Source organism: Oreochromis niloticus, linkage group LG15 (genome assembly GCF_001858045.2).
Source record: "Oreochromis niloticus isolate F11D_XX linkage group LG15, O_niloticus_UMD_NMBU, whole genome shotgun sequence".
In the NCBI taxonomy this organism is placed as follows: domain Eukaryota; kingdom Metazoa; phylum Chordata; class Actinopteri; order Cichliformes; family Cichlidae; genus Oreochromis; species Oreochromis niloticus.
Window position 1 is genome coordinate 30,701,928 of NC_031980.2, and position 13,628 is coordinate 30,715,555.

At 47.2% G+C, this 13,628-nt stretch overlaps 1 protein-coding gene and 1 pseudogene across 1 annotated transcript; one reads left to right on the forward strand and one right to left on the reverse strand.

Moving 5' to 3' along the window:
• Positions 1-392: 392 nt before the first annotated feature.
• On the reverse strand, positions 393-3,537 carry LOC109194915 (proline-rich protein 36-like). Its single transcript, XM_019346326.2, has one exon. The coding sequence runs from the start codon at positions 2,929-2,931 to the stop codon at positions 790-792; it is 2,142 nt and encodes a 713-aa protein (XP_019201871.1). The 5' UTR covers positions 2,932-3,537; the 3' UTR covers positions 393-789.
• A 7,467-nt stretch (positions 3,538-11,004) lies between these two features.
• LOC100697542 (E3 ubiquitin-protein ligase RNF5 pseudogene) lies at positions 11,005-11,830 on the forward strand (annotated as a pseudogene).
• The last annotated feature ends 1,798 nt before the right edge of the window (positions 11,831-13,628 follow it).

Genomic DNA, 13,628 nt, shown 5'->3' on the forward strand with positions numbered 1-13,628 from the left:
ATCGGAATAAATATTCCAATTTTCTTATATCACAGAACTGCTATAATGCAGTTCTGCCAGTTTTGTTTCACTGGTTCAGGAATGTAAATGACCACCTAAGTGTTTTTAAGCTGGATGTTGTTGTATTTTTAAATGGGAAACACTACTATGTAAACAAGCGTAACAGAATTTCATAAATTTAATGTCAAATAAATTATGAACTTATGGATCTTTCAAAGCAAGTCTTTCTGGTCTTAAGGATTCTTTTTTTTAACTTTTGTTCCAACAGTATTTGTTTTCTACAAATACTGTTGGGAGGCAAGACTCAAATACAGAATACACACCTCTATGCTCCAAGGTGTACAACAAATTATTCAATCATAAAACTATAAGTAAATCAGACTTTTGTCAGGATTTGTGTCGCGGATGAGAGAAGGAGGACCCAAACGCTGGACTCACAGGTAGGTAGGTGAAGGTTGGTGTTTATTGCCGATGGAGTGAACAAACAGACAGACAGAGGTAGGAAATGGCTGGCTGGACGACTGGCTGACTGAAGGACTGACTGAAAGGCTGAAAGGCTGGCTGGCTGACTGACTGAACGCGGGCGGAAACGACAACACAACCTCATGAGAACATCAATGACACGACAGAGAAGTGGTGAAACTGAGGAACTTAAATACACAGACTGGATGATGATGATGATGATGATGATGATGATGATGATGAGACACAGGCGAATACACAACTGAACATAATGAAACAGGAAATGGCAGGAGTGGTGAAAACAGAACATGAACTGAAAACGCTGGGTCAATGACCCAGGAATCCTGACAGTACCCCCCCCTCAAAGGCCGGCACCCGAAAGAAAGGAAAACCAGACCAGGGCGGGAGGAGGGTGTCCAGGACGGAGGGACGGAGTCCAGGCAAAGACAGGTCAGGTGGGCGGCCACGTGGCCAGTGGCTGAGCTGAAACAGTTCCGGTGGGCGGCCGCGAGGAAGACGGCGGCGGCCACTGAGCAGGTCCGGTGGGCGGCCGCGAGGAAGACGGCGGCGGCGGCCACTGAGCAGGTCCGGTGGGCGGCCGCGAGGAAGACGGCGGCGACGTCCAGAACGTGGCTTGGGCGACGGCGTGGAAGCCGCAGGACCAGGCGAGGCTAACGCAGAGGCAGAAGCTGGACTGTGCGAAGCCGAAGCGGGAGCCGAGGCTGGGCCAGGAGGCGCGGAGGCCTCTGGCTGGAGACAGGCCGGGCCAGCGGGTGCGGAGGCCTCTGGCTGGAGACAGGCCGGGCCAGCGGGTGCGGAAACCCCTGGCTGAGGAGCGGGAGAGCTCACAGCTGGCTCTGGATGCTGTGGCTGCAGGTCCGGGAACTGAACAGGACGGTGAATGAGTGACTGGACTACAGAAGGCTGGGCGACAGACTGAACTGACTGGACGACAGACTGGATAGGCTGGAGGACGGGCGACTGGGGAACAGGAAAAGACTGGACAGGACGAGACTGAGCTACAGGAGACTGGATGACAGGAGCAGGCTGGACTGACTGGACAACAGGAGCAGCCGGAGCTACAGGTGACTGGACAACAGGAGCAGCCGGAGCTACAGGTGACTGAGCTACAGGAGCAGCCGGAGCTACAGGTGACTGAGCTACAGGAACAGCCTGGAGAGCAGGCGTGTGAACTGGCTGGGCTGGAGGCTGAACAGCAGTCGTGTGAACTGGCTGGGCTGGAGGCTGAACAGCAGTCGTGTGAACTGGCTGGGCTGGAGGCTGAACAGCAGTCGTGTGAACAGACTGGAGTGGGGATGCTAAGGGATGAACAGACGTAGGCGAAGCTGACGACGGAGCTGAGGTTGGTGTGGCTGATGGCTGAGCTATAGACTGTGCTAGTGAGGGAGATAAAGCTACAGCCTGGGCTAATAAAGCTGGTGCCTGAGCAGGGGACACCTCAGCTAGCCTAACCAGGGATAGGGCTAGCGCGTGAAAGGCTGGATCAGGCGGTGGATGAAGTGGTGGACTGATTGGTAAGCAGGCTAGCTCTTCCAAGCCTCCAGAGCGTGAGGGCACTGGCTGGAGAGCTTCGGCTGGGCCTCTGGGATGGTCAGGTTGGATTCGGGCTGCCCTCAGCCTAGGTGCTGGGACAGGCACGGGAGGTGGCTGGACACCAGTCACCCCCACCCGAGAAACAGGAGCGGGTGTGGAGGTAGACTGGGTCGCAGCTGCCCTCCTCCTGGGAGCTGGCACAGGTGTGGGTGTAGACTGACTGATGGGAGAGGAAATAATGACTGGGTGAGTGATACTGACTGGTCTATCGGGTTTTATTCTGGTCCTTCTGCCACCACCATTTACAGTCTTTGGGGGAGCAGAGCAGAAAATATCCTCCCAGTCCACTTCATCCTCTAGGAGGGAAGTTCCCCATGAATCAGAAATGAGTCCTTTATGCGTTTTGAGTGGACGATTGGATGAAGGGTGTGGAAAACAGTCACTGGAACTCACCACCGGGAGTTGCTGAGAATAGTCCAATTTATGACGGCGTGTGCGCCGCTTTCTCCGGGAAGAGGAAGCGGGCGGGGTGAACAGCTGAGCCTCTGGCGCGGGAGCCTCCGTTGAGCCGAGGTGGGAGGCATAGCCGCTGTGCCGTGGCGAAGTGGAAGAGCCGGTGAGTGAGACGGCTGGCGGGCGAGCGAGGAGCGGAGCGGCGGGAGAGCGAGCAGCCGAAGCTTGGCCTGTGACGCCCACTCTCCGCGGCGAATGCTCCGATGCAGGTGAGGCAGCAGGTGGAGAACCGCGGCGTCTCCGAGGCCCGCCCAGAGCCAGACGAGTCCCCTCAAAGACGTGCTCTCTCTCAGCGAAGAGCCGCTGTTTCCCCCTGAGCTCCTCCGTCCAGCGAAGGAGCGCTGTCTCCTGCCGCTCAAAAGGTTCCGAGTCCGCTGGGTCCACAACGCGGGGTCGTGTCATTCTGTCAGGATTTGTGTCGCGGATGAGAGAAGGAGGACCCAAACGCTGGACTCACAGGTAGGTAGGTGAAGGTTGGTGTTTATTGCCGATGGAGTGAACAAACAGACAGAGGTAGGAAATGGCTGGCTGGCTGGACGACTGGACGACTGGCTGAATGACTGAAGGACTGACTGAAAGGCTGACTGACTGAACGCGGGCGGAAACGACAACACAACCTCATGAGAACATCAATGACACAACAGAGAAGTGGTGAAACTGAGGAACTTAAATACACAGACTGGATGATGATGATGATAATTGGACACAGGCGAATACACAACTGAACATAATGAAACAGGAAATGGCAGGAGTGGTGAAAACAGAACATGAACTGAAAACGCTGGGTCAATGACCCAGGAATCCTGACAACTTTAAAGACAATAAAGATCACAACTATTAACATTAACTTCAATAAATGTCACATGGTGACAAAGTGGCAAGTTTTAGTTTTCTCACTTCCCCACACTCCTGGAAACAGATTTTCTGAGATGCAGATTTATGTAGTTTTCCTCCATTCCTCACTAATCGCAACAAACCTAGACTGTGTTGTGAACCTGGGTGTCGTTTACTGCCATGTGAACAGTGCTTCAAGGACTTGTGTGTGTAGCTGCTGTAAATCATGGACCACAGCTGCACTCTTGGATCAACTACAGGACAGGTGGACTTTTTAAAGTGTCTCTAACTGATTCTCCAGGGTGAAGAATACACTGCTTAACCTCTACACTGGTGCAGGCTCAAGCTGCATTGATTTTCTTTTTTTGCCCTGTATAAATACAATAGCAGAATGAAACATTTATCAAAGTGCTTTTCTTGTAAAACCAAATCAGGAAACCGAATCTGAGTAATGATGATCCCCTGCTACAGCTCCTCTCTTTCCAAATTTATCTGTGTAATTATTCAGATGGATAAACAGTTGTTCAAAGCAGCCTCATTTTGTTATTTGGATTTGTGCTAAACCTACTTGGCAGAATACTGACATGTGTCCCCAGTTCATGAACATCCCCTCTTTCAGTGTATAAGAATTTACATAGCGGAACATAATAAAACTGAATATTTAGTAGCTCTTATAATTAAGTAAATAATCATGCAGTGTACTTAGTTTTCACACATCTTTTAATGGTGGTGTTAATAATTTTAAAACCAAGTATTACAAACATTATGTCTAGACAGGTCTGGTCAACTTAGATCTGGAAGACGGTCCATTTTTTCCCCCCACCCTAGACAGGTCGCCAGTCTGTCGCAGCGCTAACACATAGAGACAGACAATCATTCGAACTCACATTCACACCTATGGACAATTTGGAGTTACGAATGAACCTAACCTAACAACAGTTGGACTGTGGGAGGAAGCCAAAGTACCCAGAGAGAACTCGTGCAGACACGGGGAGAACATACAAACTCCACACAGAAAGACCTATATAAAAGGAAGCTAGCTGAGCACTGTGAAGGCCCTAGATATGAAGAGGAATGTGTAGAAGCGAAGCAAAGCGAAGCGTGGGAAAGATAGTGCTGCTTGATTGTTAGGGGTGTAACGCGGTTACCCAGTTCTGACAGCAGGAATGGCGACAGTAGGAGAAGAAGAGTGTGATCAACAGCACTGCAGATGTAAACCTCTGACTGCATTTACGAGTAGTGTTTCCACTGTTGTTCACCAGGTGCAGCTGTGTTCAGAGGGTCGCCATGGCTATTAGCTGGGCAAGCAGTGGAGCGACAGACCCAATTGCGGAGTGTGAGCTGGGCTGTGACGAGACGAGGATAGGAGGCTTCTCCTCATCTGCCTGAGACGAGGCTGCCGTGGTCCCTGCTCTGGAAGAAGAATTTCTCTCCTGGTTGAAAAAAACCTAAAGAATATTTGTCCTGGGTTGTGGGACAGTTCAATTCAATTCAATTTTATTTATATAGCGCCAAATCACAACAAAAGTCGCCTCAAGGCGCTTCATATTGTACAGTATACTCTATAATAACAAATACAGAGAAAAACCCAACAATGATATGACCCCCTATGAGCAAGCACTTTGGCGACAGTGGGAAGGAAAAACTCCCTTTTAACAGGAAGAAACCTCCGGCAGAACCAGGCTCAGGGAGGGGCGGCCATCTGCTGCGACCGGTTGGGGTGAGAGAAGGAAAACAGGATAAAGACATGCTGTGGAAGAGAGAGAGAGATTAATAACAGATATGATTTGATGCAGAGAGGTCTATTAACACATAGTGAGTGAGAAAGGTGGCTGGAAAGGAAAACTCAATGCATCATGGGAATCCCCCGGCAGCCTACGTCTATTGCAGCATAACTAAGGGAGGATTCAGGGTCACCTGGTCCAGCCCTAACTATATGCTTTAGCAAAAAGGAAAGTTTTAAACCTAATCTTAAAAGTAGAGATAGTATCTGTATCCCAAATCCAAACTGGAAGCTGGTTCCACAGAAGAGGGGCCTGAAAACTGAAGGCTCTCCCTCCCATTCTACTTTTAAATACTCTAGGAACAACAAGTAGGCCTGCAGTGGGAGAGCGAAGTGCTCTAATAGGGTGATATGGTACTACAAGGTCATTAAGATAAGTGTGTACTCCAGCTAGAGGGGACAACACAACAGAAGGAAATGCTCGCAATATATACACAGGATGAGATTAGGGCAAAGTAGACACACCTGGGGAACACAGCTGAACAGAATCTGACTGATGAGCAGTGTTGGTCAAGTTACTTGAAACAAGTAATTACTAACTAATTACTAATTCCGTTACTTTATTGATTACTTAATTCAAAAGTAATTAGTTACTTAGTTACTTTTTAAAAACATGATACACAACCTGAATACGTAATAAAGCAATAGACCTTTCAGCCCAATGGAATCAAATGGAAAGCCTCTTTTTTTGTTTTGAGTTTTAATCTTTTAATTTTATGCACATTGAATTAAGCAGAAATTAAATTGCAACTGTCTTTGACTTGTAGAAATTGTTTAACATTTAAACCTATTTTCTTCATATTTCAGCATATAAAATGTTTTGTTTACACTCATTCTTTCAAATAGATGCAAGTAAAAAACAGCAAAAAATAAATAAAATCAAAGATTCAGCAGCACTATGTCCTGTTGGTCTTAAATCTATTTTCAACTGTTTAGCAGGAGTGGGGCCGGTGGAGGTTTGCCTGGTGTTGCAGTCATGTCAGCAGGGTGCTCCAGGGGTTTCTCTGAATTTCACATTCCCCTGGTGGCGTGCTAGGTGCTTGCTCAGATTTGAAGTTTAATTTTCACTGTAGAAAGAAGTCTTCCTCCCACGCAGAGTGTACATCCATCCATCCATCCATTCGCTTCCACTTATCCTTTTCAGGGTCGCGGGGGCGCTGGAGCCTATCCAAGCTGTCATAGGGCGAGAGGCGGGGTATGCCCTGGACAGGTCGCCAGTCTGTCGCAGGGCTAACACACAGGGACAGACAACCATTCGCACTCAGATTCACTCGCACATTTACACCTAGTGGCAATTTGGATTATCCAATTAACCTATCCCCACAAGCTGCATGTCTTTGGACGGTGGGAGGAAGCCGGAGTACCCGGAGAGAACCCACGCAAACACGGGGAGAACATGCAAACTCCACACAGAAAGACCCCGGCCTGATGGTGGAACTGAACTCAAGACCTTCTTGCTGTGCGGCAACAGTGCTAACCACCGTGCCACATCACTTCTCAAGTGTGCATACCATTTCTCTTCATGTGGATCTAGGTAATATTTTAATGGCTGTATATACGAATGTTTCAAACTGTGTCCTTGGACCTCGGGGGCTTGAAAACGGCTTTGTACTCATTGTCACGGCGGCATATGAATTGCTGCTGGGCTTTAGATAAATTATCCCATTTTTAAAATGCGTGGCTTTGCGAGTAGCTACACTAAGCTTGTTTTTTGTACAGAGTGTACAGTGGACGCTAATGTTTTTGTCATTTTTTACCGACTAAAACTTACGATCATGCTTTAAATGCAGCACGATCGTACTCTCCCCCGCACTCCATATTATCCATTGTTGATCTACACACGTCTGTTGCTGCATGAGCGTCGCACGTGCTTACGTCACAAACTTTAAATCTGTTACTCAGCCTTAGCTTATCAAAGCCAAAAAACCTGATTAAAGAAAATCCCATGAGTGTGTTGTTTTTTTGTTTTGTTTTTTTGTTTTGTTTTTTTCCATGGACTTCTCCTGTTGATCTGTAAGACTGAAGGTGATTCTTTGGTGCTTTGGTGGGACTTGAGTTGGAAGTTGTTCCAAAGAACAATAAATTAATCAGAGCTTCTCATTACTGGTTCCTGAGGAGCAGCTGGTACTATCATCAAAACAGGGCTCAGAGGGGCTCACAATGTTTCTACCTGATCATCAGGAGGGAGAAAATGGAGAAAAAACTGACAAATTGTAACAGCCTTTACTAATGGATGGTTCTCAGAACACCCCACCCCAAATTACTCCTCAGAGGAGTTCATGTGCAATTTGTGAGCTTTTTTTAAAAAAAAATCCTGCTTAGTGGAGCACTGGTTTCTGCTTGTAATTCATGTTTGGTCTGAGCATAGACCCACTGATGGGATGGGAACTAATCTTCTGTCAGAAGTAGCATCTGAGTAGAAATGATGTTTTAATGCCTATATTACTTATAGGAAGATATTACAGAGGCATCTGAGTGCTGCAGTCTAATAGCAATAAAATGGGTGTAATTAGAAAAGTAACATATAATGTCCTGTTAGTGTCTGCACAGCTATGACTAAAGTAAACAGAGTAAGGCATACTGTAAACCAATAAAAAGGGTTTTTTTTGGTACTCATGGCCATTGATCAGTGTTCTTTGATCAGTGGGTTCTGGTCAGTGATTGTTGATCAATGGTCATGGGAATTTGCATAATTATGATTAAGGAACTGACCTCACAGCCCATTGTTCCTTCAGTGGGCTGGTTTCAGTCATTATGCAAATGTACTGTTTATAAGGTTTGGGGAAACCTGCAGTCAGCTGAGACTGAAGAAGTCACTTGGATGAGTGACGAAACGTTTCTCCCACAAAACGCTACGTCCAGATGAACAGATTCAACTTTTGGAGAGTTTTTTTTTTAATTACATATTGTGATTAAAGTTACTCTAGCTTCTTGCATTCTTCTTCTCACACACATTTGGTGATATAAACATTCCATCCTAAGCACAGAAATGCACTCATGTTATCTGAACACCAATATAAACCAAGGTTTATAGCACACCTTGCCAGTTCACATCCTCTATTCTTGGCAGTTAGCATTAGAGAAAGACAAAACTGCATTTTAAATGCATAAAAATCTCAAAGCATAGGATAAATTATCCTCAGTAATTAGAGATACCGAGTATATTCTCATTTCACTCTGCTCATTATTTATCAGCTTCTCAAATATTGATGTGTGAATCTACTGCCTCCCCATTAGCAACCATGTGGGATTTATGAGAGCAGGAGATTTTTCCAGTGAGGCTTAAGTGAGACCGGGCTGGTGGTCTCCATCTTTAAAAAGGGAGACCGGAGGGTGTGTTCCAACTACAGGGGGATCACACTCCTCAGCCTCCCTGGGAAAGTCTATGCCAGGGTGCTGGAAAGGGGAGTTCGTCCGCTAGTCGAACCTCGGATACAGGAGGAACAATGTGGTTTTCGTCCTGGTCGCGGAGCACTGGACCAGTTCTTTATCCTCTCAAGGATACTTGAGGGTGCATGGGAGTTTGCCCAACCAGTCTACATGTGTTTTGTGGACTTGGAGAAGGCATTCGACCGTGTCCCTCGGGGTGTCCTGTGGGAGGTGTTGCGGGAGTATAGGGTGTCTGGCCCATTGCTACGGGCCATTCGATCCCTATACAACCGTTGCAAGAGTTTGGTTCGCAAACCCGGCGGGTGATGGGCTCCGCCAGGTCTGCCCTTTGTCACCGGTTCTGTTCATAATTTTTATGGACAGGATTTCTAGGCGCAGCCAAGTGGCGGTGGGCTTTCACTTCGGTGGCCTCAGAATCTCATCTCTGCTTTTTGCGGATGATGTGGTTCTGTTGGCTTCATCAGGTGAAGGCCTCCAGCTCGCATTGGAACGGTTCACAGCCAAGTGTGAAGCAGCGGGAATGAGGATCAGCACCTCCAAATCTGAGGCCATGGTTCTCAGCCGGAAAAGGTGGAGTGCCCACTCCGGGTCGGGGATGAGTTCCTGCCCCAAGTGGAGGAGTTCAAGTATCTCGGGGTCTTGTTCGCGAGTGATGGGAGAAGGGAGCTGGAGATCGACAGACGGATTGGTGCTGCGGCTGCAGTGATGTGGACGCTGCACCGGTCCGTCGTGGTGAAGAGGGAGCTGAGTGTAAAAGCGAAGCTCTCAATATACCGGTCGATCTACGTCCCTACCCTCACCTATGGCCACGAGCTGTGGGTAGTGACCGAAAGAACGAGATCGCGGATACAAGCGGCAGAAATGAACTTCCTCCGAAGGGTGGCTGGCCTCTCCCTTAGAGATAGGGTGAGAAGTTCGGCCATCCGGGAGGGGCTCAGAGTAGAGCCGCTGCTCCTCCACATCGAAAGGAGCCAGTTAAGGTGGTTCGGGCATCTGACAAGGATGCCTCCTGGGCGCCTCCTGGGTGAGGTGTTCCGGACATGTCCCACCAGGAGGAGGCCCCGGGGCAGACCCAGGACACGCTGGAGAGATTATATCTCTCGGCTGGCCTGGGAACGCCTTGGTGTTCCCCCGGATAAGCTGGAGGAGGTGGCTGGGGAGAGGGAGGTCTGGGCTTCTCTGCTTAGGCTGCTGCCCCCACGACCTGGCCTCGGATAAAGCGGATGAAGATGGATGGATGGATGGCTTAAGGAAACAAATACAGCTGATTGATTAGTCTGTGTAACATGTTTATCTTTGCTCCAGGGTAACAATTTAATACTACATGTAATGCTGCCAGCATAATTTCCCTCACTCAATCTACATTTGAACCATTTGTAGTGGAGAACAAGATCCTATCAGTCAGTCGTGTGACAGCAGAGCAGTAGATAAACTCTTGCAAAGATCTGTCAAAAGCTTCAGTAAATGTTCAGGCAACATCAGGATGGAAAAAAAACATCACTACCATTGTGGTGATAAAAAAAACAAAAACCTGATATTTCCATCTGCAGTAATTTATTATTGGCTCTGTTCTGGAATTTCCGCACACTACGAAGTGCATATGTGGAATACATACTTCGATGAACAAAAATGGAAAGCTAGAGGCATCAGCAGCAATACCTTACCAAAGAACAGAGCAGGGTAGAGTGACAACATGGTGTAACTGTCAAGTGCAGACTATATAGAGAAATTTAATAAACAACAGACAAACCTTCAGTCAGGTGGAGCAGCAGTTTAAATGGCAGCTGAAAACAAAGACCATGGGAATACAAACAGAAGCAGAAGAAATACAGAAGTAAAGCCAGACAGTAATACAGTACAATGAAACGAGAAACAAACAGACTGAGGCTTTGAATAGACAGATAGTCAAAGGAGACGGGAAACACCGGTGTAAAAGAGACAGCTAAAACAAATCCATGATATCAAGACAGGAAATAAAACTTAATACTGGATAAAAAAGACACAAACTAAAACAGTTCTTTAATCAGGAACGTGATAGTGGCATTGATTAAGACCATGAATGATTGATCCTGCCCATCATAAATATCTGCAGTCCAAGCTGCTGGGGGTATAATGTTTTCATGACTTGAATGCTTCGTCATTGTTCACCATGTCTAGCTCTTTAAGATCACAGCTTACCATCCCCTTATAGTAAAATAACAGAAAATGAGTCCAATAGATTTCATTCACAAATTTCAATCTGTGAGTCAGTGACTGACATAATGAATTTGCACTTGACGTCACCCGGAAACGGAAGTCATCTCTCGGGCAGAGACAGCAGCCTCGGCTCGGTCGGTGGCAGCAGCAACCGTTACTGCTGACAGCTAACGTTATTTCGGGTCTGGCCGCCGCGGGTTGGCTCGCTTCGTTTCTTTCTTCGTTTGGAAAATAAACACTATGGCGGCCGCGGATCACCGGTTCTCGAGTGACGGCGGGCCGGCCAGCAGAGGAGGGTTCCCGGCCGGGGAGAGCAGCAACGACCGCGACGGTTCGGGTGGCGGCAGCGGGATCGAGCCACCTTCGAGTGCAACATTTGCTTGGACACTGCCAGGGACGCCGTCATCAGTCTGTGCGGACACCTGTTCTGCTGGCCCTGTCTTCATCAGTGGTTGGAGACACGGCCCAGCCGACAGCAGTGTCCCGTGTGCAAGGCAGGCATCAGCAGAGAGAAAGTAATCCCGCTATACGGCAGAGGGAGCTCCAGCCAGGAGGACCCCAGGTTGAAAACTCCACCCCGGCCTCAGGGGCAGAGAACAGAACCCGAGAGCAGAGGCGGGATGTTCCGCGGTTTCGGGGACACCGGCTTCCACATGTCTTTCGGCATCGGCGTGTTCCCCTTCGGCTTCTTCACAACAGTCTTCAATGCCAACGACCCCTTCCACAGAGCAGATCAGTACGTCGGTGACCACCAGGGCAACGGCAATGGCAACGGCAAAGGCAACAACGGCAATAACAACTGGCAAGACTCTCTATTCCTGTTCGTTGCCATCTTCTTCTTCTTCTGGCTGCTGAGCGTGTGACGCAGACCTGGTGGCGGACACACGAGTGATTATTGATGTCTGAGAGGGAGGGGCGCATTAAACAAACAAAAAAAACCAAAACGGCAAACACAACTCGCACACTTAACCCGAGCCACAGACACACACTCGCGTTACATTTTCTAACCGGAGGGGGTAGAGGGAGGTTTGTGTTTGAGACCATGAATACAGCAGTTTGATTTTTCTCTTCCTCACTATATCAGATCACTTCAGGACACTCGGCCCCACCCCTCTCCTCCACCTGCTCTTTATTTATGCAAGAAATTCACTGGAAAGTAGTGCAGCACCTGTCCCCCAATGCGAGTTAGCCCTCCCAGTGTGCACACAGCTGTAGATGGATGCACAGAGAGCATAAAGAGGCAGTATTACATGATCAGGGTGAGCTACGTCGCGAGATCTTGTTCGTCTTTTGGTGTCCAGTGTTGCAGAAGAAGAAAGCTGGGTGGAGCAGTCTTTAGGAAAGTGGGTTTTCCTGAAACACAGAGAGAAAGGGTTTGAGAGGGGTTAGAATACAGGGAGGGGGTAGGTCTTTCTTTAAAAAGGCCAAAGAGTAGCAGATCGTTCACGCAGGATGGATGGTGGAGGGTGAATAATTGCGTTCCTGTTTACAGCTTCCTCCTGAAACGTTCTCATAGAATTGGCGACAGACAGAAGCGGCCCTGTGGGATGCTTTTGTTTTTTGTTGTTTTTTTTCTTCTTCTTCTAAACATTTGTCTTAACAAAAACTGCCTTCGCACTGTGAAGCTGTATGTAGTCGGAGCTGCCCTAAACCTCAGGGCGCGTGCCGTTGTCGGACCACTTGTTCCTTGTAGTTCCCTGCGTGTTTGGGGAAAAATGGGCCGGTTAGGTTGTTTTTCATGCCCACGTCAGCTACTTTAAAGACTATGAGGTGCACAGTTAACAAAAGGGGGCAGAATAAATCAACATGCAGGATTGAAGAGCAGTAGTTTGGTGAACCGTTCTCCTTCCCTCACACGTGATTTAAAAAAACAAATCTAGTGTGTGTGTATACATTCTGTATTTGTACATATGGATATTGTAAATGCTGTTTTTATGTATTTCTGACTGGAGGACCAGCCGTGGAGAGCAAAAGAGGACGAGATGTGGGTCTTGAGATGCTTCTTGCTTTTCAGAGCTCATTTGATTAAAAAAGTTAATAATCCTCCTCCTGAGAAAGCAGACTGCTGTTGCCCCACTAATGTGATGATTTGATGAGGCTTGTAGTTCTTTTGACTGTACAGCAGAGTAACTGACACAAACTCCTTTTAATGTTTAAAAATGTGAAGTGCAAAGTGTTGAAAGACCCCCTATTTCATTTTTTTCTTGAATATTCTACTCAAACATGGGCCTAAATAAACGAATCAGTCGTAAAAAAAAAAAAAAAAAAAAAAAAAAAGAATTTGCACTTGACAACTTTGTTGAAATAATGTGACATAATCATGTGGATATGGAGTATAGTCTCTGTGGAATATTTCAAATAGTGTGTGAAATCAGTAATACGACAAATTAAGACTAACTGAGAGACAAGGGAGGCTTGTTCCAGTATTAGTAGCAGCAGCATATGCTACTGTACATTTACACCTAGAAGCATTAGCATTAAAAACTCCTCTAAAACTGTGTAATGCCCACTTGTGTCACCAAAATGGTTTTTGGTGCATCAGTGCACCTACATGGAACTCCTCAGGACATTCAGTACTGTGTGGAACCAAGATGTGGTTTACACTTATTGTGGCACATCGGTTGCTCGGTCAGAAAGGTTGTGGTACTTTGGAGGTGTTGTTAAAGACTTAGGCTCTTTGTCACATTCCTTGAACTATTGAAAAAGGCCATTGCTCTTTGAGTGCGATGTATCATGTGTCGAAGTAACATCCGTATAAATGCCAGCACACAAGATTTTTCCAGCAGAATATTTTTAGTTAATTGGTGCTAGCCATTTCACCTGTTGCTTTTAAAATCTAAAAAATAAAAATTTAGAAAACACTTGGTCGCCAAGTGGTGGGAGGCTTTTACCTTTG

Coding starts and splice junctions, on each gene's coding strand:
- LOC109194915 (XM_019346326.2), bottom strand. CDS start 2,931: ATGACACGACCCCGCGTTGTGGACCCAGCGGACTCGGAACCTTTTGAG.